The sequence below is a fragment of the Pan paniscus genome, chromosome 13, assembly GCF_029289425.2.
Source record: "Pan paniscus chromosome 13, NHGRI_mPanPan1-v2.0_pri, whole genome shotgun sequence".
In the NCBI taxonomy this organism is placed as follows: domain Eukaryota; kingdom Metazoa; phylum Chordata; class Mammalia; order Primates; family Hominidae; genus Pan; species Pan paniscus.
In genome coordinates, this window is record NC_073262.2 from 101,971,008 (window position 1) to 101,994,649 (window position 23,642).

Sequence of the window (23,642 nt, forward strand, 5' to 3'; positions counted from 1 at the left end):
GTACACAATTAAGCATAAACATCAAAGCTCCATGAAACCTATATGAATTGGTGCAGTAAGAGTCTGAATAATGTCAGTCCATATTCTTTAAGGTTATATATAATCATTCTTTCTATCCTTATGAGTTTCCAGGTGGATCCTTATAAATTCTTGTAGTTAAGAAGAGTAACTATGGAAGTATCTTGTAAAGACATAGCAACATATTACATCCGTAGTAACACCATGAAGTACTAACTACTCAGTAAACATTAATGAAGACATTGCAAACGCAAATACCTACCTGTTCAGGTAGATAACAGCCAGAAAAGCCAGCTGCAGAAGAACTAGGTGGAGGAGGGAAAGTCTAACCAGTACAAAGGTAGCAACCACTACCTAACCTCAGCCAGTTTCTGTCTTTCTTATATTGTCATTTCTTTAGATTTTTTTTTTGAAAAACAAAAAATCTGGATTTTACATGATATTCCTAATTTTTAAGTGTTAGCAACTAATGCCATTTCAAAATACAATAAAAGCCAAACAAAACATTTCTGAAAACCAGATCTGCCCATAGGCTACCAGTTTTAAAATTCTGCCTCTGAGACTAGTCACCCTTTATGTTTTTCAGCTCCTAACAGTTCTACCAGTAAAAGTCAAGTTCTTTACTACCAAGAATGAAAGAAGAAGAAAAAAAATTATCATCCCGACTTTATGAATGACTAAGGATCAAATGCTGTCAAAAGGATGCATCTACAATGACCAAGGCAGAACACGATTTCAGAAACCATTTACACAGGTTTTTGTCTTTTTTTTTTTTTTTTTTTTTTTTTTTGAGACAGAGTCTCACTCCATCACCCAGGCTGGAGTGCAGTGGCACAATCTCAGCTCACTGCAACCTCCATCTCCCAGGTTCAAGTGATTCTCATGCCTCAGCCTCCTGAGTAGCTGGGATTACAAGCATGTGCCACGGTGCCCAGCTAATTTTTATATTTTTAGTAGAAACGGGGTTTCACCACGTTGCCCAGGTTGGTCTCCAACTCCTGACATCAAGTGATCCACCCGCCTCGGCCTCCCAAATTGCTAGGATTACAGGCATGAGCCACCATGCCTGGCTGATTTTACCTAAATTGAAAACATTTTAATTTAGTTCTTGCTGCCACTCTCATAAAAATAATATCAGAATAACGTTTTTAGTCTCTTAAGTCACAGCAAGTGAAGCACAGATGCTTAAAAAAGAGACGGAGTATCAGGATGTGCCAGACTGTATCAGAAAATTGAGCCTGAGCGTTCTTTCTTTTTCTCTTTCTTTCTTTCCTCCCTCCCTTCCTTCCTGCTTTCCTGCTTTTCTCTTTCTCTTCTTCCCTTTACTCCCTCCTTCCCTTCTCTCCCTTCCTTTCCCTTCTTTCTTTTAAAATAATTTGAAAGTAATCACAATGTCTGAAACACAGACCTAACAGCAGTGCCTGGTTTTGTGTTCTTGCTTTTTTCACTGTGTAATGGAAAACATCATGTTAAGTCTGTCTTAAACTAAACCAAGACCAAAGACATCACCTTGGCCCTAAGGGCCATCTTATCCCTGCAGTATTTAGCAGAAGATCAGAAATCCTGGAAAAAATGAAGGGTAAAAGGTAGTGCTGTCTGTGACGGTGAAAGCAATGTTCACATTCACAACAGAAAATATTCTGATAAAGGCAACATGCTTACTTATTAAAGAGACAGTAAAAACACAACTGCTGGCCCGGCATGTTGGCTCATGCCTGCAATCCCAGCACTTTGGAAGGCCAAGGAGGGCAGATCACTTGAGATCAGGAGTTCAAGACCAGCCTGACCAACATGGTGAAACCTGGTCTCTACTAAAATACAAAATTAGCCAGGTGTGGTGGCTCATGCCTGTAATCCCAACTACTTAGGAGGCTGAGGCAGGAGAATCACTTGAATCCAGGAGGCAGAGGTTGCAGTGAGTCGAGATTGTGCCACTGCACTCCAGCCTGGGTGACAGAGTGAGATTCTGTCTCAAAAATAAATAAATAAATAAATAAATAAATAACTCACAACTGCTCCCAGGGCTTTAAATCAGAGCTGCAATTTAATTCACAGTGAACTTGATTCTACTGTGGCTGAAGCCTTGAGGGTGAGTACTGGAGAGGGAATTGCCTGGAAAGGAATGATGTCCCCAGCTTCTAATGTAAGTCCCCAAACAGAACATGGTTTAAGAAACCGTCAAGGCAAGGGAGGCTCAAATGCTTCTACGTCCAGTAGCTGTGAGACTTTTGGTAGCTATTCCAACATCTGGGGAAAGGTACCAGTCCAGGGACCTTCCAGATAAACAGTTCAGATATGGAGTCTGTCCAGGTCTCTGAGAAACCCAGAGTTCTAAGAGGATCTTGCAGATTCCTTCAAGTTTCCTGGGACTGAGTGAAAACTGCAGGGAATGGGCAGCCATTTTCTAACCACCCTCTAAGCTTCTGGGATTCCATTTAACTCTAAAGTAGGTAGGGCCTTTGTAGCCCTATATTAGAATTTCAGTAACTCCTAAAACCTCACCAAGTTCACAGAGACAATGCTCTAACCAAGAGCACTCTATGACCATTAGCTATTCAGATGCTCACAATTGCTGCCTGTGGCTGGTTGTTCATAGATGAGAAACTTATATTCCTCCCTCAGGAATTTACCTGCATTACAATTAAAAGGTATTTGGTCCAAAAATCTTATTTTATTTAAGACACTTGTTATGGTACATCCAGGAAGCCAGGTATTTATTTTAAATAACATAAATCCCTGATATATATTTATATATTTTAGGTTGTTACAAGAACATTTTCAAAACTCAAAAAATAAAATAATACACACACACACACACATATACACACTATATATGTATATATAGTGTGTATATATGTGTATATATACACGGATGTATGTATATACATATGTATGCGTGTGTGTGTGTGTCTATATATATATATATATATATATATATATATATATAGTCTTTCACTCCTATATTCTGGCACTTAATTTTTATTATTTCTTTTGCAATTATGTAAAGTAAATATAATAAAATCTCAATGCTCAAAATATAATCCAATGACTTAGTGCCCCAAAGTATAGTTTCTGAAGGTTTTTGAGCAAAAGGTGAAGCATCTGATTGGCACAGATGCCTGCCAATAATAGCAAGGTGGCATAGGAAAGGTAGAAAGAAAAGCAAACTGAAATTTCAAAGGCCTGGGTTATAACTAGATGAGTGATCTGGGGATTATCTGTAAAATGGGAAGAATTACCTGTAAAGTGGTCTTAAAGTAACCTTCCAGGTTACTTACCTAAGAGCATCTTTAAAAGTACCGTTTTAAAACAATTATCTTTCTCAGTATACTTGCTTCTGCTCTTTACTCTTTAGCAGGAATTTAAGACTTTCCTTAGATATCTCTATTAAACTCACCATTACAAGAAAAATAGTTGTTTATATAGTGGCAATGGCAATATTAATTACAGTATTGCTCTTGCAAGTTTATCAATACTGCAAAAAAGATACATAATATTTCTAAAGCTATTATTGTAGTATTTTCACGCTGCAAACCTTAACACAGTTGCTTTTGTGAAACAGCCCCTTGGGTTTGTCCATAGTTATAATGGGTAGAAAGCAATGAATTGGGTAAAAGGTTTTGCACTGAGAAATTTCCAGAATCTCTGGCCTATGGATTTTTCTTTAAGCCATTAAGATGCTTATGCAAATGTAAATGGATTAGCATGAATGAGTGCTAATGGATTCCTTAATAAGATAACACTCTAGTATTCCCCAGAACCTCTCCTAGAAACCCTGGGTAGAAGAACATAAGCCAAAAAAAAAAAAAAGAAAGAAAGAAAAGACGACGGCAGAATTTCTCTACGACTCTTTCAACCTTAGAAAGTACTCTGGAAGTGATTCTACAAATGTAAAAAAGGACACTGGCTTGCTTTTGGCACTCTTAGTAAAAATGTTGCCAATCAAACCAACAATTTCAAATTGGTACCCAAACATTAGAGCACAGAAAAAAGATACTCGAGCATATGAATGCCTTAAATTTACAAACCTCCTCTCCAGGTTCTCTGCTTCCCCACCTTATGCTCTAAAACCTTGAAGCCCAGTTTTTAAAGACAACGATCTTGTCTAATACCAGAGAAATTAAAAAAATGTGCTCTAGGTCGAATAACTGTCCAAATGCAGATAAATATTTAGGAATATTCAAAATGATTAAGGCTGCTGGCTCTCGCCTCGTAATAAGAAAACACAAACCACATGGCTACTTTTTCCTCTTTTTGTGCATAACTCAAAGTCAAGTTCTAAAGCCTAAATGTTTCACAAGTGCTTTTTAATGGATTTTCTTTAGAAAAAATATATTTATTATAAGAATTTTCATATTTTTACTACTAACATACCTTTTTCAAACTGTATTGGCATTTCAGGTAACACCAAGCCCCACCATTTATATAGTAGCTGAAGCACTGAGCTAAATCCCTGACACATCATTATCGTTTAACTCTCACAACAATTCTATGACATTGATATTAAGATGCCTACTTTATTAAAGAAGCTGAAGCTCAGTTGGCTTCTTTAATGTCATTATTTGACTTTAATGTCATAATTGTTTGATGTTACAAACCTGTTAATGGAAGATTCTGAATTCAAACCTATGCCTTTAGGACCCTGCAGTCTGTATTCCGCTGCTTAAGATGAACTGCCCAGTTTGGGGCATGTGGTTATTAATAGCTTTAGGATTTGGGTCAGGAGCAATCAACTTTCTTACCGATAAGTTTCACTTTGTATTTGCATGTTTGTGTGCACAAGTGCACGTGGCACACGTATGTGACATTAAGGATGGATAAGTCATCTGCATGGTAAAAGCTCAACCTCAGCCTCCACTGTACGCTTTGTGTAACATAGACTGAAAAGACTGTCAATTCAAAAAGTGATGAAATCATTGATTCCTCAACAGTTGAATCAGCTAGTCACTTAAATAGAATTATTTACATTAAAATTCATATAATAAACATTTATTAATCAACTATCATGTGCCAGGAATGATGGCAGCCCCTAGAGATACAGTACTGAATAATCTTAACTTTAAAAAACTCCATCAATATATTTGCTTCAGACACTTTAACTGTCTGCCACATGTAGATGGGTCCATAACATCTGCCTATGATTTAAAGTGCATTTCTATTTGATGATAAAAGATAGCTCCTTTAAATTCCTATTTTGTCAGTTTATTAGCAATTCATTCCAGTCATCTGTAAGATATATACATGTGCCTATATAATCAGTATATAAATATAGTGATTATATTTATTTTTATAAATCCCCTCCCATTATCTTATTTTTCTTGAGGCCAAAGCTTTTGTCCCAAAATGAGTGTCATCAGCATGGACTCCCACCTGACTGATGAAAGATATGAATCACACAGCAGAGAGCTTTCTCAGGTACCCTATAAATTCTATAAATAGAAATTATTTCTTTGAAACAAGTAACCAACAAGAAATGAAACTGGGTATGCATACTCACATAATATAACAGCTTGAGAATCTTGGGCAATCACAAATTCATATATAATTGAACTATATGAAATTGGCGATATGTAACAATTTTGACCTACAAAAATGGCAATTCCATATGCTTCCACCTGATACTTATTTTGTCTCCTTTCACTCAGCTGGGCTACACATTAATGGTCAACAACCCCACTGTCCACCCAAAGTCTTTCATTGGGTTAAAATCTTTTTAAAAGGTAAACATAATGCTAATTTCCCCCAACAAACCAGAATAGCATCCTGTCTGCCAACACTGAATATGCCTAGTCACTGAAAATACTTCTGGTTTATTCTCTCCTAGTCAATAACTGGAGGTATAAGGTCAATTTATTATACAAAAATAAAATTCTGTTAATACAAACACAGATGGACATGATTGCAGTAGCCAAAGCTAATAGATCTCTCAGATATAAATCCCATACCATTAAAACGAACAAATAAAACTACCAGATGAGTTCACCAAATATAATTTTAAAAAATTATTGAGCTTGAAAGAGCTGAAGAGTAAAAGAAAGAAAAAAGAAAAAACAAAAAACTTGCCACCAAACCCAAAGATTTTGTTTTTCTCTAAATTTGTTCAAGAGAATTTGTCTCTGGGTTGAGAACTTGCTTGCAAAGTCCCTGCCTAGAGCAAGATATTCAGAGCCAACTTGTTAACTCCTAATAAAACAGCCCATAAGCAAAGCCTACCAGCCAGCATTGTGATAATACCATATGACTGGTTTTCTTAGGTGTATTTTCCCCTTATTATCAACTTCCTTTTTCCATCATATTAACCTCCATAGAAACATATATCCACCATAAAGTAACTCAAATGTGGACACCTCTGTTTCTTTGGTAATAAAAGCTCCTAGGACCCATTATGTTCCATGGAAAAAGTGAGCATTATCTACCTTTCCTAGTCTCCACCCTCTGTACCAGAACACTATTGTCCCTTTTGGTTTCAAACAATGCTTTATCACAGTTTGATATCATTGATCATTTCGAGTATTCCTATAACATTCTACATAGGTTAAAACTGCTTATATCTAATAATATCTTCATTTTTATTCTTTATTTTAATCTAAAACTATAATTTCTAAGGTGAATTCAGCACATGATAGTAAAAAAAGATCATATTGTTGAAACTTAACATTACTGCTTAGGAAAATTCTGCCTTTGTCAGTTGGCATTCCATGTGTATTAATTCTTTAATTCAACCTACCTGAAGAAAAGTTAATCAAAGAAAACAATCAATTCATGATTCATTCTTTTCCTCTGACCAGTCTCTGTGATTTTATAGGACTTTGATGTTTTAGGCCATTATATTGAGGAAAATACTCGATAAACTAGCTGTGAAAACCTCAAAGGCATGTTTATCTTAGGCTACACAAATGGTCTCTAATTTGTACTTTATAAAGGTATTACTGTCCTATTCAACTGAATTGACTACTGTTAAGTCTTTAGCTCAATAACTAGTAGAAACATAGAATGATTCTAACCAATCACATTTGCTAAGGACATTTGCAACATGAACTAAACAAGCAAAGATTTTTCTTTCTTTTTTTTCTCTCAATTGACAGATCAGGTAGCAAATAAGATCAGTGCACCATATAATATGTGTAAAAATAAAACTGTTCTAAATGCATATATTCAAATAAGTTCATCTATATTACATTCAATTCTATTAATATTTGCTAAGTATTCACTGTGTTTAAGGCCTCATGCTCACAGGACTCTGGGGAGGACAGAAAATGGATATGTTCCTGTGTTCCCAAAACCTCTACCTCTGAAGTTCTTTCAAGCAGCTTTTGGCCCAGAAGGGGGATTAGTCAAAAATCAAAATTTCTATGGTACATAAAACTTAGAAAGGTGATACCCTGAAAGGTCCAATGTTAGAACTCATAGTCTGATTTGTACTCTAGATGATTATAGATTCATGTCTATTCCCTTGGGAGTTCAGAACTCCAAGGGTCAAATAATCTCAAATTCTCACAAATGGTGGAATGAAGGCCATTCATCAGTCAGGCAAATAGTTAAATAACTGTCTCCCATTAGGCAATGTGATTTCAGTCCTAGTATCTTACATAGCATTTATAGTTAAGTGCTTCAAGCACCTTATGAGCTTAAGTGCTTTTCAGCTTTGAACCTTGTAATCGTCTAAGGAAAATTAGGTAATAATCTTTATTTAATTGATCAAGAAACCAAAAGAGTTCTCTGATTTTCACCTGCTGGTCTCCCCAGTAGAAGAGGATGTCCCCACAATCATCAGATTTTAAATAAGCTGCGCATTTCATGGTCTACACACAAAGCCTCTCATTTCACACTTCTGTAGATTCTTTGTCAGCCCCCATCACATCTATGTTTTTGAGTTTTTTTATTCTGTTTCTGGGCAGGACAAATGGAAATCTGAAACTAGGAGCAATCTAAAGCACACTCCCTCCTTGTTCCCCAGACATGGTCTGTCCAGATCCTATTTCAGGTGTTCTCACCACCAAGCCCCCATGCCAATCATTCTCTCCTTCACTGCTAGGAGGTCATGCCAGCCCAGCCTCACACTTCATGGCATGAGCTGCCCATCCTCACCGTCCACTCCATCTCTAGAACCTTCCCTCCTTACACATCTCCTTGCCCTTCTCCCAGATTCTGAAGAAGACATCACTATTCCTCTTTCTTTCAAAGGTACTGCATTATCTGAGCCTCAAATCCATTCCCTCCTAGTTGGTGGGCTCTTGCTTATCACTCCTCTTCCTCTTCAAAACTGCTGGCTCCATCCTCTTTCTGATAATTACACTTAGCCCTCATGCTTCAGTTAGCCACGTTTAGACTCTTTCCTCTCATGTCCTTGCCACCCCTCCCTTAGTAGATGCATAGGCTTTCCTGTTCTCACACTTCAGAGAGACAGCTCCCTCCAATGTCATTATGGTATCCTTTCTGCCAAAGCCAAGAGCCTCCAATTCCCTCTCCTCTCCCCTGCCCCTCCACTGCACCCTTGATAACACTTCCCCCCGGTAACTCATCTTCCCTTGGCTTCAGTGACACCTCACTCTCTCTAGCTGCATCTTCTTAACTCCTGGCCCTTTTCCTCTCAAAGCTTCCAGCCCTCTCCCGCTCTTGCTCTCCTCTTTAAGGAATGTTCATTTGGTACCATTTCAATTGTCATCCAAAAAAGTGCTCAAAAATTTATTCTCCATCCTGTCCTTTAGTCGGCTGGTTTCACATCTCAAACAGCCTAATGGACATTTCTACCTAGTTGTCAAAATTCTCACTGAGGTATCAGCAATTTCGTCTCCATTAGTATTGTCCTATTTCTGTCACAACCATCAAGAGTCACTTAAGCTCAAAACCTGGATTCTGCTTGCATGTCTCTTTCTCATTCTCATACCCCTATTTACTCTCACCAAGTCTCATGGCTCTCCTCTGCTTGAACCTCTCGCATTGGTGGCTTCCTGTCTTTCTCACTTGTGCCACTCAAAGCCAGGGCCTCACTTCCCTCACCATTCCATTTCCGTCAATTACTGCAATAGGTTCGACTTTGCCTACTTCCACCAGGTGTACACACCAGCCTTCCCCCTCCCACCCACCTCCCTTCCTGCCATACACCCACTCACACCCTCATACAGCTTCAGATGGTGTCTAGAGGAATCATTCGTAAAACCTCTTCTTCAATATGTCACTCTCTTGCTGAAAAACCTTCAAGGATTCTCAAAATACATCAACTGGGCTTTCAAAGACCCCTAAGGTGTGTTCTCTACCTTCTCAGCCTTATTTTTCATTGTTACAACAAATATGATTGACCAGCCAGGTCCCAACCATTTCTTTTTTTTTTTTTTTTATGTGAGACAGAGTCACTCTGTCACTCAGACCGGAGTGCAGTGGTGCAATCTCGGCTCACTTCGACCTCCACCTCCTGGGTTCAAGCGATTCTCCTGCCTCAGCCTCCCAAGTAGCTGGGATTACAGCTAACTTTTTGTGTTTTTAGTAAAGATGGGGTTTCATCATGTTAGCCAGGATGCTCTCAACCTCCTGACCTTGTGATCCACCCGCCTCGGCCTCCCAAAGTGCTAGGATTACAGGCGTGAGCCACCGTGCCCAGCCAGGTCCCAACCATTTCTATCAACATTTGGTGTCACTACCCTCCCTATATCCAGCTAGTTCTACCTTTGCCTTTTCACTGATCAAAAGCTTAGCCATTCTGAGCACCTGTTATATTATAGTATCAGGATAAATGTACTGCCATTCTAGACATTCTGGATAGCCACTTGTAATTTTCTAAACATGCAATGCTCTTTCGTACCTCTGCATCTGTACTGATGATCATGTGGTTGCCCAAAACATTCCTCCTTCTCTTTTCCTCCTTGCTGCAGTAACTCCACTTGTCCTTAAGGTATAATTCATGCGCTGTCTCTCCCTAACCGCCCACCCCCGACCCCACGTCAAACCTAGCAAGAAGAGTTTCCGGACGTTCCTCTATGCCACCATCACACTAGTTTATATCACTACTATATATTTACCAGATCCATTTATACAGCTGCTTCCCCTGCCAGGTTAAGGACAACACAACCAGAGGTAGGAAGTTTATCTTACATGTGTATGGACATTTCTCACTGCTTCTAGCATTAATTACAGCCTGTAGCAGAAGTGCTCACTAAACATTTAGTTAAAATTATTTACTTAATTATGACTACAATTATCTTGTGAGGAAGAAAAAGGTAATGCTCTCCACTGTATTCTCAGCCCTTAGAATCCTGCCAGGTATTATATATAAGATAGAAGCTAGAATTTGTTTTTGAATGACAAGATATGTGTTATATTATAAAGTAAGCATTTCATACAGATTGTAGGCTTTTGGAAAGCAGGAACTATGTCTTATGCTTCTTCCAAAGAGTAGGTATACATGAGGCTGGATGGATGAATAGATGCAAGAGAAGCAGGGAGGGGCGTAAGGAAATAGATCATTTTTCCCTTTGCATCCTTTCTTAATGTCTATGTAAAATAACATCAGAAATAGTACAAATATGAGTAGATTGCAAGCTTACTTCTTTTAATCTACAAACTATATTATTAACAAACATTTTTATATCTTTAAACATTTATGAATAAGTATATTCAGCCCAACAAAGCAGTTACAGTACAGCTGGAATGAGCTTCTTAAGACCCATGCAAGGAATTAGTCCATGTCTAAGCTGAGTGCTCAAGACATTCCCCACGCACCATTTTTCCACTTAAACTACCAATAAGCTTTCCATTGGAGGGCCAAGCAAGCATAGGTGATCTATGCATACTATCAGTGACTATCACAATGAAAATACACAAGGCTCTCCTATATGTTGAAAAACTGGTGAGATAAAAGGTGGCTGACAGTAGAAATGATGTTTCTATTTCTATGAATCCGATATTTGTGACGACATGAGTAGAACTGGAGAACGTTGTGCTAAGTGAAATAAGTCAAACACAGAAAGACAAATGCTGCACGTTCTCACTTATATGTGGAATTTAAAACAATTGAATTCATAGAAGTAGAGAGTAGAATGGTGTTTAACAGAGGCTGGGAGGTGGGAGCAGTGAGATGATAATCAAAGGGTACAAAGTCTCAGTGAGGAGAAACAAGTGGTTTTTTTTTTAGATCTATTGTACAGCATGGTGAATATAGCTAATAATTGAGTACTGTGCATTTTAATATCACAGAGCAAGTCTCAGATGTTCTCATCACAAAAAATGTCAAATATTTGAGGTGATGAATAGGTTAATTCACTTGATTTAATCATTTCACGTTGTATTAAAAACCATACCATCACTTTGTACCCTGTAAACAGCTATAATTTGTCAGTATAAAATACGTAAGTAAATATGTATACAATATTCAAAGGATTTTATCCTGCCATTACTTTCAAGAAGATACAACATAGGCAGAGGGCAGACAAACTTACAACATAGGCAGAGGGCAGACAAACTTCCTTACAGAACACTTCATTTAGATCTGAAGCTGAAAGCAAATTTCTCTCATGACAGAAAAATTAGGTAGACAAAAGTAAGTTACTTTTACCTCATCAGAGTTAAACAACAGCAGAGGCAGAAGGACCAGGAGTTGATTAAAGGCATTGTCCTGACCACTGATACCACCATGGCTAAGCAAGGGCTGCCTTATGGAACCAGGTCAGGGGACATTGATTTCTCTATTCAACTCCAAGGCACCACTTTGTAAATGACACAATCATTTTTGAGTACAAGAGGTGCTTTAAATGTGGTAACATTATATCATTTCAGCTATAATGATCATAATTACTTATTTCTTTTAATCACAACCCACTTAACCACTTTAGTACAGAGGACTAGTTCAAGGAGTTTAATTTTCATTCAACATCTAATCTTTGTGTTTACCGAAACCCTTCATGGGCTTTGTTTACTGTCTGCCTGCTGGCCTGGACGTTTGATCTTGCAAGACTAGATCAGACAGGGTCAGATAAAATACTGATTACTAGAATAAACCAGTCTTGGGGAAGTAACACTGGTTTTTAAAATCCTCTTTTCTCCCAGCTTTTTAATATCTGGCAAAAGAAGTTCAAATAAACAAATAAAATTAAGACAACTAACAATCAGACGGTTCTTGGGCAATGACTGAGAAAAGAAAAGTGATGGGGATAATTTTGCACTCTGGCCAAAATACAGGGTTTGGTTAGGTCCACTCATTCTAATGGTATTATTTTATAACACAAATAATTTTATAATAACAACCTGTATTTGTGTAAACTTTCAATGACCCTTCAATTCTTGAGGCATATTAAATAATTGGGATTGACCTCACCAAAGATGACTCCTTATTTTGCTTTTGGTACCAGATGACAAACACTTTAGATATAAAATTATTTTCTTGTAACTTATTAATTAGGACACATTTAAAATATACAAAAGATTCTTTATTAAGGCGTTTTCTTATTCTTATTATATCCCCCACAAAAGTAGGTTGCCATGAGAGTAAAACTGATAGTGCTACTACATATATGATTGCCACTTCATTTCATAAAAATGATGGGGAAAGTTCACATCAAGAGTTCAGACAAAAAAAGTTGTGTAAAAAATTAAAATTTTACTAAAATGTGTAGAACTTATGAAAAAACCACTTGGGTAAATCCCTCATAGTCCCAAGACCTTAAAAATAATTTTGGAATAGCATGAATGTTTCTAGGTGTTATGGAATCTCATGTACAATACTAAAACTCCTAAACATTAAACAACTATTAATATTGGTCTTTTTTCTTTGCTTTTAGATAAAATGTACTTTTTTTTTTTTCTTATACTTCGGAGCTTATGAGCTCTACATTGTAAAATCTGGTCCAGAAGCAATTATGGTATGTGATGATCAGCAATTAAAAAAAAAATGCTGTCTAAACCAACCTACCACCCTACCCTACCTACCCACTCCATTTTCTTCAATGTCAAATATTCCTGGGAAACAGATTCATGGTCTTAGACCTTGAAACCAGAGTATACACACTGTCTCCCTATCTATTCTGAAGTAATGCTCATGTTAACTCAAATATGTCTGTGTCAACCATGATTGTCTTTGAAATTAAAGAAAAAAGGTAAACAGAATGTGCTTTGCTGTGATCACTGGGGAAAATAAAGTTAACATGCTAAGCCAAACCAATTTAGGACTTTCTAAAGAATAAGTGTAAATAGTTTAGCTGAAATAACAACAAATTCAAAAAATGCACATTAAAATGTTTACTTCAAAATTTAGACAACTCCATTTGTATGTAGTTTTTACATCTGTTTTTAATGATATCAAATTATTGATTGTTCATTTTTCTCATATTTATTTCAGCATTGACTATAGAATTTGCAATCTGATCTTTTTTTTTGTCCTTCCAGTAGACTTTTATTTTTGCCAGGTTTTAGTCATATTTACTTTGATCTTTCAGAGTATATCATTATTTTACCGTTTATTTATTTCTATGAGAAGAAAAAAAAATTTTGACCTAGGAGATCTATATGTGGCAATTTGTAACAGAATCACATAGCTTATGTTTAGGAAATCATGTTTTTGATTAAGAAGCAACCACTTAGTTCCCACTGTTTTATTAAAACAGACATTAGCAGATAATAGGAAACATATTTAACAATGTAGCCTGCATTTAGTTTGGGACCTCAGTAAGTTGACTTAAGATTTTCTTCTAAGCTGAATAGTGCATAGAAGTGCATGTAAATTGGTAACTTTGAGGCAGAAATGGAAGGTAGGGAGGCTGAGAGGGACATGGAACTCTGACTTCTGGGGTCTCAGAAAAAGCCCTATGGTAGAATTCTGGTTTCACTACTACTGGTTTCCAAATTTGGAATTCATTGCCTTTTTTTCATTTTGAAAGCAGGGACACAACTCTTACAAATCAAATCATTACTTTCCCATGAGAAATGAGTCCTACTAGGTAGAAACTCCCACAGCAACATCTATTCATAGAAAAAGGCTTCTACCAAATAAAATATGCCTGCCTCAGTCCAACACTTCCCTTTTTCTGAGGGTCGAAAGTTAATAAAACGCACTTCTCTGGGTGTTTATTTTCTGTACACCATTATACCTGTCATGAATTCTTTGTTTTTCCTCCCACTCCCTTGGTTGATGAATCAACACCACTTGAACTGTTTTATGGCAGCTTGTGTTTACTTCACACATACCTTAACCTTCCCTTTTCTCCTCCTACTGACACACACAAAGACACACACACACTTTTCAACAGCAATGACTAGCTCCATCTCTTTGAATAGTATGTGTACACAGTGTCTGACAGCCTCTTCAGGTGTGGATCCTTGACCAACTGAATGAAATCAAGGTCTCAGTCTGCTTTTACAGCACTTAAAGATTTAATTGTGCATTTACTATCTTTAAAAAAAAAAAAAAAGATACAGCTTGAAGAATTAAAGCTCCAGGAAAGAAAAAAGAAAAGTAGAAGATATGAGTGTTAATGTGCGAATGCACACACACACACACAAACACACACACACATTCTGTAGTGGCAATTCTGAAAACACTAGAGTGAAGAGTTTCCAATCTTTCTGAATCTGGAATTACACTCCAGCCTATTAAAAGAGGACACTCTCTTACTTTCTCTTATAACAGCAAGTAAATGGGATCTAACAAATGACCTTGAAGCTGCATGATTCTTTTGATTTTCAGCCGAAGAGGATATGTCGAAGTACTTTAACAATCCTATTTTAAAAGAAAAACTTGGAGGCAACACTTACAGAAAAGAAACCTTCTGAGCCACACATCGATGTCTTATAATGAGAAGGGGTTATTCATCTTATATTGTACAAGGGTGAATATTAATATGCGAAAGCATTTGCCCAAACCAGGATCTAACGGGTCCTAAGAATTTTAGAGTCTGTTGAAAAGAAATGGATCTTAATTCAATTTTCAGTGTACTTAATTTCTCCTGGGTAGCTCAATATTTTGGCTTGCCTTATAAAATATATATTTAGCATAAAACACTCTCATTCCTTTGTGATCAGAAATGTGCTGCCAATGTTTGTAAACTTCATTTCTTCAAAAGACAACCTTGTCAAAAATCTCCCAAACACTCAATAGCCAACAAGCACTACTTTGACATCCTGTCTCCCCTGAGAAAATCTGCAAGTAGTAAAAGAAACAAATTCATCCTTTACTTTTACTTACCCACCATAAATTGTCATTTGCCCCTCCGATGGGGGCAGAGTAAGCGAGGTTATGAATACATATTATAAAGTGTGATAAATATGTCATACTTATGCAAAACATGGACTGGAAGGACCATCAAAACCAATGTTACAAGAAATTCCCCAAATCCCCTCAGGGACCCTGGTAGGTAACATTTATCTGAATGGAGTGAAAACAAAAGAATTTTTCCACCACTGACATATTTGAAATGGTCCTGACATGTTTAAAAGTCTAGGTGATCTAAATAGCATGCTATTTACTACACAAAGGAACTTTATTTTCAGGACCAAACATAATTCTACATGTAATATATTACTGCTAGTATGACTAATACTATTAATTATTAGTAGTAGTATACTATTATTTGTCAAGAGGTTACTTTGTGCCAGTATTGTCTTATTTAGTCCTCGCATCTACCCAGTGACCTAAGTACTTTGATGATTTCCCATTTTCAGATGAGGAAATTGAGTCTTGGTGAAGTTAAATAATTTGCTTAAGCTCCCACAGCTAGAATGTAGAAGCTAAAGATTTGAACCCAAGTCTGCCTGAATGAATGCAGAGCCCGTGTTTTCACCACTGCTCTGGAATCGTCGACACAGGAACACAACATCAAACTCCATTTCTGACCAAAGACATCCTGATACCCCAACAGTATCTGTTAATCAGTACCCAAACTATAAGTGCTGATTTAACCTAGAATGACAGCTTTTAAGTTTCCATTCTAAAGGATTTTGGTCTTTGCAGGTATCACTTATGAAAACTATAAACTTAACATATTGTGCTACTAATTTTACTTTTACTTCAAATATCTTCTTAGTTTTAAGGGAGCCAACTAGGATCTCATGACAGGAATATTAAAGATCTCACCTTTGTAAAAAATTACGTAAATTGTATCTAAAATGAGCATAAATTCCAAACAACCAACAACTCATGAACCTCAGAAACTGAAAACAGGCTTTACAAACAAAAAAGTCAGTTTACCTTTAATCTTCTTGTACTTTTTATACCATCTCCCAAACTCCTGGCACTTGGTTGCTGACACATTGGCATAATATGTGCTATTTACAATGGATGAAATCATACTCTGAAAAAAAAAATTATAGTTATTTTTTCAAAATATGACTACTTCTTTTTAGGGACAAGAAAGAGCACTTTATAACCTGCACTAACCTCTTTTTTCTTTTAAACTTAAAACAGTCACTCTCCTGTAAACTGAACTATTAACATCAAACACGATTACCTGAATTTACCATCCCTTTAATTTATACAATGATAGTGCTTTCTCCAAAAAGCCAACCCTGGGGCAATGTCAACAATGGAGGGGACAGAACATGCAGATTAAATGCAAAGAGGAAGAACAGTTGTGATTTAGGAACCAGAGCAAAAGGTGAGATCAGATGCTCCAGCATCCGTAATCCAAATAATGCCTTTCAGATGTTTCTGTTCCGCTTCCAACTGCAACAAGCTTACACAGCCAAGAATCTGAGAACATCCGTGCTACACACTGCAGAACAACATTTAGGGAAATAAGTTAAATTAATATAATTTATAGAAACGTGTGATTAGAACTTGTGTGAAAATTCACCGAATGAAAAAATTAACAGTGCTATTTTAGAGCAGGGGAAACTAAACACAATACTTGTACTGTGTTTCAATAAAAAATGAACCAAAGCTCAAACTTTCTGAGTGCTTAGGTGCATGATTCTTCCTTGCTCTCATCCTCCTCAGCCCAACTGCTCAGCTGATTTGTGTGTATTAATCATTGGGGTTAAAAGAGAAGTGGAGCATAGCCTGACATAGCACTGAAAAGTTAAAATTATAATTACACACCTTGAATTGAACTTCCTACAGAGATGCAGTTAATACAGTATGTTTGGGCCAACATTTGTGGCAGATGTTAATGTATACCTGAAATGACTGTGTATGTTTTATACATAGATTTTATTTCTTATTTTTATTTTGTCCTGTGCATAAACAACTCAAGAGATCCAAATGACCTGTGTAAGGTTTTATATCTTGCCTTGAAATCTCATCTTTCTCAAAAAAAAGTTAGCCCCAGACATAGAACAGTTCAGAGAAATCTTAGAACTTCTAACGACATTTCTACAAAGTAATAGAGATAAAAAGGGTAACAATAAATCAAGTTATTTAACAGGAGGTTAAAATGCCAGCAGACAGACCTTCATAAACTCCCATTTAAAACAACAGACTCCTCTTTTTTAATCACTATGCAGTACTGGTAGGGGAGGGGTTTCTTAATTCAATTCACAGAAACCTCTTTCGCAGATGGTTAGCCCTCCCCAGTTGCTGATCTAAACATGACAATTATTTTCTCTGAGGGAAGATAGTAAGGATAACTCTTTTCATCCCAAGGTCTGAACACAGCACTGGGAACTCAAAGAGCTAATATCATCGGAGTGTATCACAGAACCTATGAGGCCTTGTCTCCTGCCTTATAGGATGACCACTGGAATCCTAATCTCCTGGAGACAGTCTTCTGCTTTGTGCTATTAACGACCAAGTACGGCTGTTCCCTAACTAGCTGAGCTAGCTCCCGCTCTGGCTGAGATTCACTCTGTTCCTAGACTGTGAGACCCTTGAGGACAGTGACTATGTCTGTTTCATTTTTTTTTTTCTATCTCGTGTCTCACATAGTTCTGATGTGGGATATCTGAGTCACTGAAATTTAACACAGGAAAAGGGACAGAGATGAGATTTAAAAGTGCCAAACTGAAATGTCATAGTAATAAATTTTTTTAACATGAAAGTAGCTTAATAATAGATGCATCAGCCATACTGGTATATGTGAATAATCACAAACGTACTTGTCATCTCTCTATCTTGTTTGTATGAATTTATGCTCTGGAAAGGCACAGGATACACAGCCATAGCAGGAGTCAGAGTTAAACTCTGTATTGCCAAATGGTCTAGGAAGTGAACTAAAACGAACAGTGTCTAATTACTGCCTGGCACTGTTCCTCAATTCTTCCTGGCCCATAATACAAGGCCACAAGCCCAGACGACTGCATCACTTTGGCCCCAGATAATCCAAATTCCCCTCACTCTCTACCCTCTCTTTGTCCTTGCTCCTGCTATATCTTCAATTGACCCTGCACAAGGCAGAGTGGCAAGGAAATGAATATCTGGGCTCCTACTGGCTCCATCGGTAGGTCCTATATTTCATATAACTCATTTGTAAAGGAGATGTTGGCTACCCTGACTCAATTAGATTTCTTTTCTGTCCCAGATAATTATAAATAAGTTGTTACCTCTACTGATCACATAACAAAAACATAAACAGGTTTCAACTATGAACTGAGCAAAAAAAAAAGTAGCAAACAAATTTCCTAGATGAGAATCTTTAATCACCAGAAAAGTCTGTTTGAGTTTATGACACATTTTATTCATATCAACTCCCTGCAGGTCTTTATACAGAACTAATATCCAAAATAGTTTTTACTGATAAGAATTGTTATAGTCCATCCTCAGAAGACTTTAAAATCAGAAGACATAAAAATATCTTGGGAATATTTTAAAAGAAAGGCCATGTTATATCTGATTATTCCAGTTTCATGAATATTTTCTAACCCTACATTAGACTGTTAAATTCTCATAATCTGAATCTAAATCACTAGGCTTCACTAGAATGCTCTGGACACATACTACAAGGTCATCTTGATGTTAGTGTCCATTAAATATCTAGAACATCAAAACTTAGTTAATGATACATAAAGTTGAAAGGGGCTAACATGAACCCAGCATGTGCTATTACTCTACAGGAAACAAAGTTCTCTAAAGGTCCTGGGACACAGAGAATCTGTATTTACCGTATTTCAACCACTTTTTATACTTCAACATCACTGAAATAGAGATCCATCTTACAATCAATAGCATCTTAAACCTGATAAGATACAGTTGATGCAGAATGGGATGAGTAATAATTAAAGTCTTTCCCACCTACCACCCTGCCAAAAAAGATCTAATTCAATTTTTTGCTTTTTGAAATACGTATAATTTTGCAGTTTATGTTGCTCTTTTATGTTTTCCAGTCATTCTAAAGCAACCGCACAGTTGGACTGTTAGGATCCATATCTTTTTGATAAAAGAACAAGAGCTGAGTCAACTTTTTCAATCCAGAATGCAACCAACTCGAGTATCTCTGTTTATACAAAGCAATACTAATACAAATAACCCAGAAAATATGTGTATTGCTATTTTTAACACTTAAACCGAGGAACTATGATTTACTAAGGCTAATATTAAAATGATTTTGCATTTACTAAGCATGTATCGCTTTGCATGGTGGTGGGCTGTGAAAAAGAAAGGATGAGGGTACACGTATAATGGGCAACTGCGGCAGTCCCCACTCAGATACCGAGACACAGCCACAAACACCACCACATAAACAGTGGCCACAGACAAAGCTATTTTATGAATAATATTATATTCTAAGATAAATTAAAATGGTTAAAATGTCTTTCCAACTACAGAAACATGAAAATTTCTGACTTCATTGTAGTTAATTATGAAATTTTAAGTATAAAGGTTTTTGGATGGGAGATAAAGTATAGGTGTCCTTATTTGTAGTCAATTTGACATTTAGTTGGCCATTAATATCTGGATTTTTTTTTAAATAAGGTATTTCAGAAATCAAACTGTATTAGAATTTTCTTTACTTATTCCAAAGTTTACTAGCAGACTTGAATTTGCTCTAAGCCAAACTGCAAGAGAATAAATTTTATAATATTGGTATTTAATACTTATGATAGCTAGATTGATCTATCTAAAAATAAATTTTCTTTTAGGTTCCTGAAACAACTTTTTAACTCACTTGTTTGTTTTTCAACTAGCCCAGAGAATAGATGTCACATATGATTATAAGCATGGTTCCATTTTCAAACTGAGGCCCCAGAAGCTCAGAATAAAAAGCATCTTTCCCAAAGTCAAATAGCACTGGGAGGCACCATGAAGACACTCTGTTAGTGGACCAGTATTTCATGGACCTCTTAAGAAGGGAGACTAACGAATGAATGGAAGGAAACATTCACCACCACCTCCATCAGCGACCACAGGCTCAACAGCTGATGCTGCAACCAATACTTTAGACAAAACAAAAAACAAGGTAACAACAGCAAAAAAAGGAAAACATGAAGCTGTGATCTCAGGCCCCTTATACAAGTTAACTAAGAAGTTTAGAATCCAAGAAAACTACGGAACCTAAAGGGAATTTAAAACTTAATAGGAAAAAGCAAAATAATAAACACAGGTTAAAATGATTTGTAAGATACACTTAGAAAAACAGAGATCTGAGCATCCCCTTCTCCCAAAATAAAACAAAAGATAAAATAACTGGATATCCTTCACTACATTCTGCTTGGCTTGGTGGGATTTATTGTTTGAATAGCAGTGTGGTACTAAGAGTAGCTAAGCTGAAAACACATAATACACTTGTTATGAAGAAGAACATTTTTAAACCAATGTGAAGAATTACATATTCTGTCAGTGAGAATCCCCTGTCTGAGGGAAGAGGAGGGGCATCCCCTAGCCTCCTCTTCTGTGTCTACATGAGGGAGAGAGCAAAGACAGGCAATGAGTGATATGTGCATTCTTTGCTCATTTTCGGCCTTTTCAATCTGCTTGGTGATATGCTAAATAACATATTAAACATGATAATATAATGATACTTCAATTAGGTAAAGGGAAAAAAACTGATTCTGAGGAATTACTTTGTCATGAAAAAAATTCATTTAATGTCATTTGGCAGCCTTCTACTATCCCTCTCTGTCCCCACTTCTGAGCTATAACATCAGAATTGAAAACTGCTGCCATTTTAAGGGAAAGAAACACTTCCTCTGAACTTTGGAGTATGAAAACACTACATTTGAGAGCTCTTCCCCTAAGCTGTTGCTGAATGGCTCGCTTCTCTAACGTCAGCACCCTCACCTGTGATTGGGGATATTGTCTCCTGCATCAGAGAGTGTAAGGATTCTTCTGTGAGATGATTTGTGTAAAAGGCCTAGCACAAGATGTGGAATCAGCAAATGGCATCTTTCTCCCCACTGTGCAATCATTTCTTATGGTCACTGCAATCCCTTGGTTAGGAATATTTTCAAGCTGTCATTTGTGAGCCTTCTTCAGCATGAGTCCATGAGGTTGGGACACAAACTAAAATAACCTCACATGAAAATAACTAAAACAGACAGTTGGCAACTGGTTAACACAAGACATGATGCATCCCCACTACATACATGAACTTAGGTTAAATTAAACGGACAGTTGGCAACCGGTTAACATGATTCTGGTCCATGCAGTTGATCAGCCACTATATATGATGAGCACATGCTCAATTTGTTTTTTTCTGCTGACCCAATTGGCTGCTTGATTTCACTACTCAATTGTTTTGGCATGTTGTACATATGAGTTAAGTCCAAATGGGTAAGGTTTGCTCAGGATGACAGAAATAATTATCCTACAATCTATTTCTAAAGGCACACTATATGAATGCCATACCATTGTCACACCGGAAATCTAGTAACATCTTTGCAGCTCAATAGCTTTAGTCAGTCATTTTGTTCCTCAAATATTCAGCAACAAAGTCTCAGCCAGCACCATGGGACAGAGCTGCTTCAAAAACATGTCTACATGCTAAGTAAAATAAACCAGCACAAAATAAATATTCTATGATTCCACTTACATAAGGTAGGTAGAATAGGCAAATTCACAGAGGCAGAATACAGAATAGAGGCTACCAGGGGTCAGGATGAGAGGGGAATAAGGAATTGTTGCTTAAAGGTTACAGACTTTCCATTTGGAGAGATGAAAAAGTTCTGGAAAGAGACAGGGGTGATGGTTGCACAACACTGTGAATGTAATTAATGCTACTCAGTTGTAAGCTTAAAAACGTTTAGTATGGCAAACTTCATGTTATGTATATTTTACCATAAAAAAACATGTCTAGAGTCACAGAGAATATGTTTAGGAGATGGAGCACATTGGAAGTTGCATGCACTTGCAAATTGTTCTTTTCATTACAATTTTCAGGCTAGGTGCAGTGGCTCATGCCTATAATCCCAGCATTTTGGGAGGCCGAGGCAGGAGGGTCACTTGGGGTCAGGAGTTCAAGACTAGTCTGGCTAACATGGTGAAACCTCATCTCTACTAAAAACACAAAAATTAGCCGGGCATGGTGTGCTCACCTGTAATGCCAGCTACTTGGGAGGCTGAGGGGGGAGAATTGCTTCAGCCTGGGAGGCAGAGGCTGCAGTGAGCTGAGATCATGCCACTGTACTCCAGCCTGGGCAACCCAGCGAGACTCCGTCGCAAAAAGAAAAAAAAAAAACCCCACAGTTTTCAGTTAACAAGACTGTCTCTTTAGCCATCCCATTTGAACATCATGATCACCTATGAGATGCACAAGGCAGGTACTGGTACCTCTACTTATTTAAATGGGTCAAAACCCTGAGCACCTGGAGTTTTGCAATCAAAAGCCGACCTTAGGTATTTCAACTCTTCCTCAAGTAAGAATAAGTAAGCCACAGAAAGATGCAATCATAATGTTTTCAAATTGGAACAGCTAAGGACTATTTAATAAGGGAGGACGATGCCTAAGGTCTGCTAAATTAGGATGCTCAGGACAGCCAGTGGCAGAGGAAAGAGGCTGCAAGTGGTTACTCACAGAGACATCAGAGGAAAAGGAAGAGGTGCCAGCACTTAAACACACTTTGAAAGGTGAAATCAAAAATAAATACGCAGACACACAACCACAATCTGTACTTCCCAAGCATCTGGCCAGACAGAGAACGGCTAAATCATTACTTCCCTGTTTTAAATATATATATGCCTCAGGCTACAATTGTTGCACTTTTATGGACTTCTCCATACCTTTCTTCCACCTTCAAAACTGCTCTTTTGAACTTCAGACCACTGGGGTGTTCAAGAAAGTATGAACTATCCACTGAATCATTCCCTTCGTAATTGCCAAACTCAAGTGAAGAATCACCTAAAATGGTTTGGCTTAGGGGTAATAAGGAAGAATTATTTCAATAACAGGAATCTTTTACTCATGAGTTGAGTCTATTTTTGAAAAACCCAACAAGCCACCTTTCTCACCTAAGGTGAGTAGTACTGGATGCCTCACTCTCTTCTTCCTATATTGAAAGGGTTTTAGTTCCTCCCTCAGATTCACTGTTATATCCCCAGCCCATCACAATGTGCCTGATTCTTAATCAGGACTCCAGGAATGCTGGTGGAAATATACTGTTGAATTACTGTTTCACCTTGCTTAGAACAAAAATGCATTCTTTTTTACTTTATATAGGCTGAACTACAAAAACTGCATGCATCTGTTCTATGACAACCACCAACAAAATAGGCACGCTTATCTCCACACTAAATTACAATCTAGCTATGCAATTTAAGTGAATAATCTGGAATG

The 23,642-nt window shown here is 37.2% G+C and overlaps 1 protein-coding gene across 7 annotated transcripts in view; it reads right to left on the bottom strand.

Annotated features, from left to right (window-relative positions):
• The window catches only part of SATB2 (SATB homeobox 2), a 195,915-nt gene that overhangs the window by 83,517 nt on the left and 88,756 nt on the right, over positions 1 to 23,642 (bottom strand). For all 7 annotated transcript variants that reach the window (XM_003825320.6, XM_003825321.6, XM_034954748.3 and 4 more), the window contains one exon: positions 16,190 to 16,292. In XM_003825320.6, coding sequence (XP_003825368.1) covers positions 16,190 to 16,292 — 103 coding nt within the window. The remainder of the gene's footprint in view (positions 1 to 16,189; positions 16,293 to 23,642) is intronic.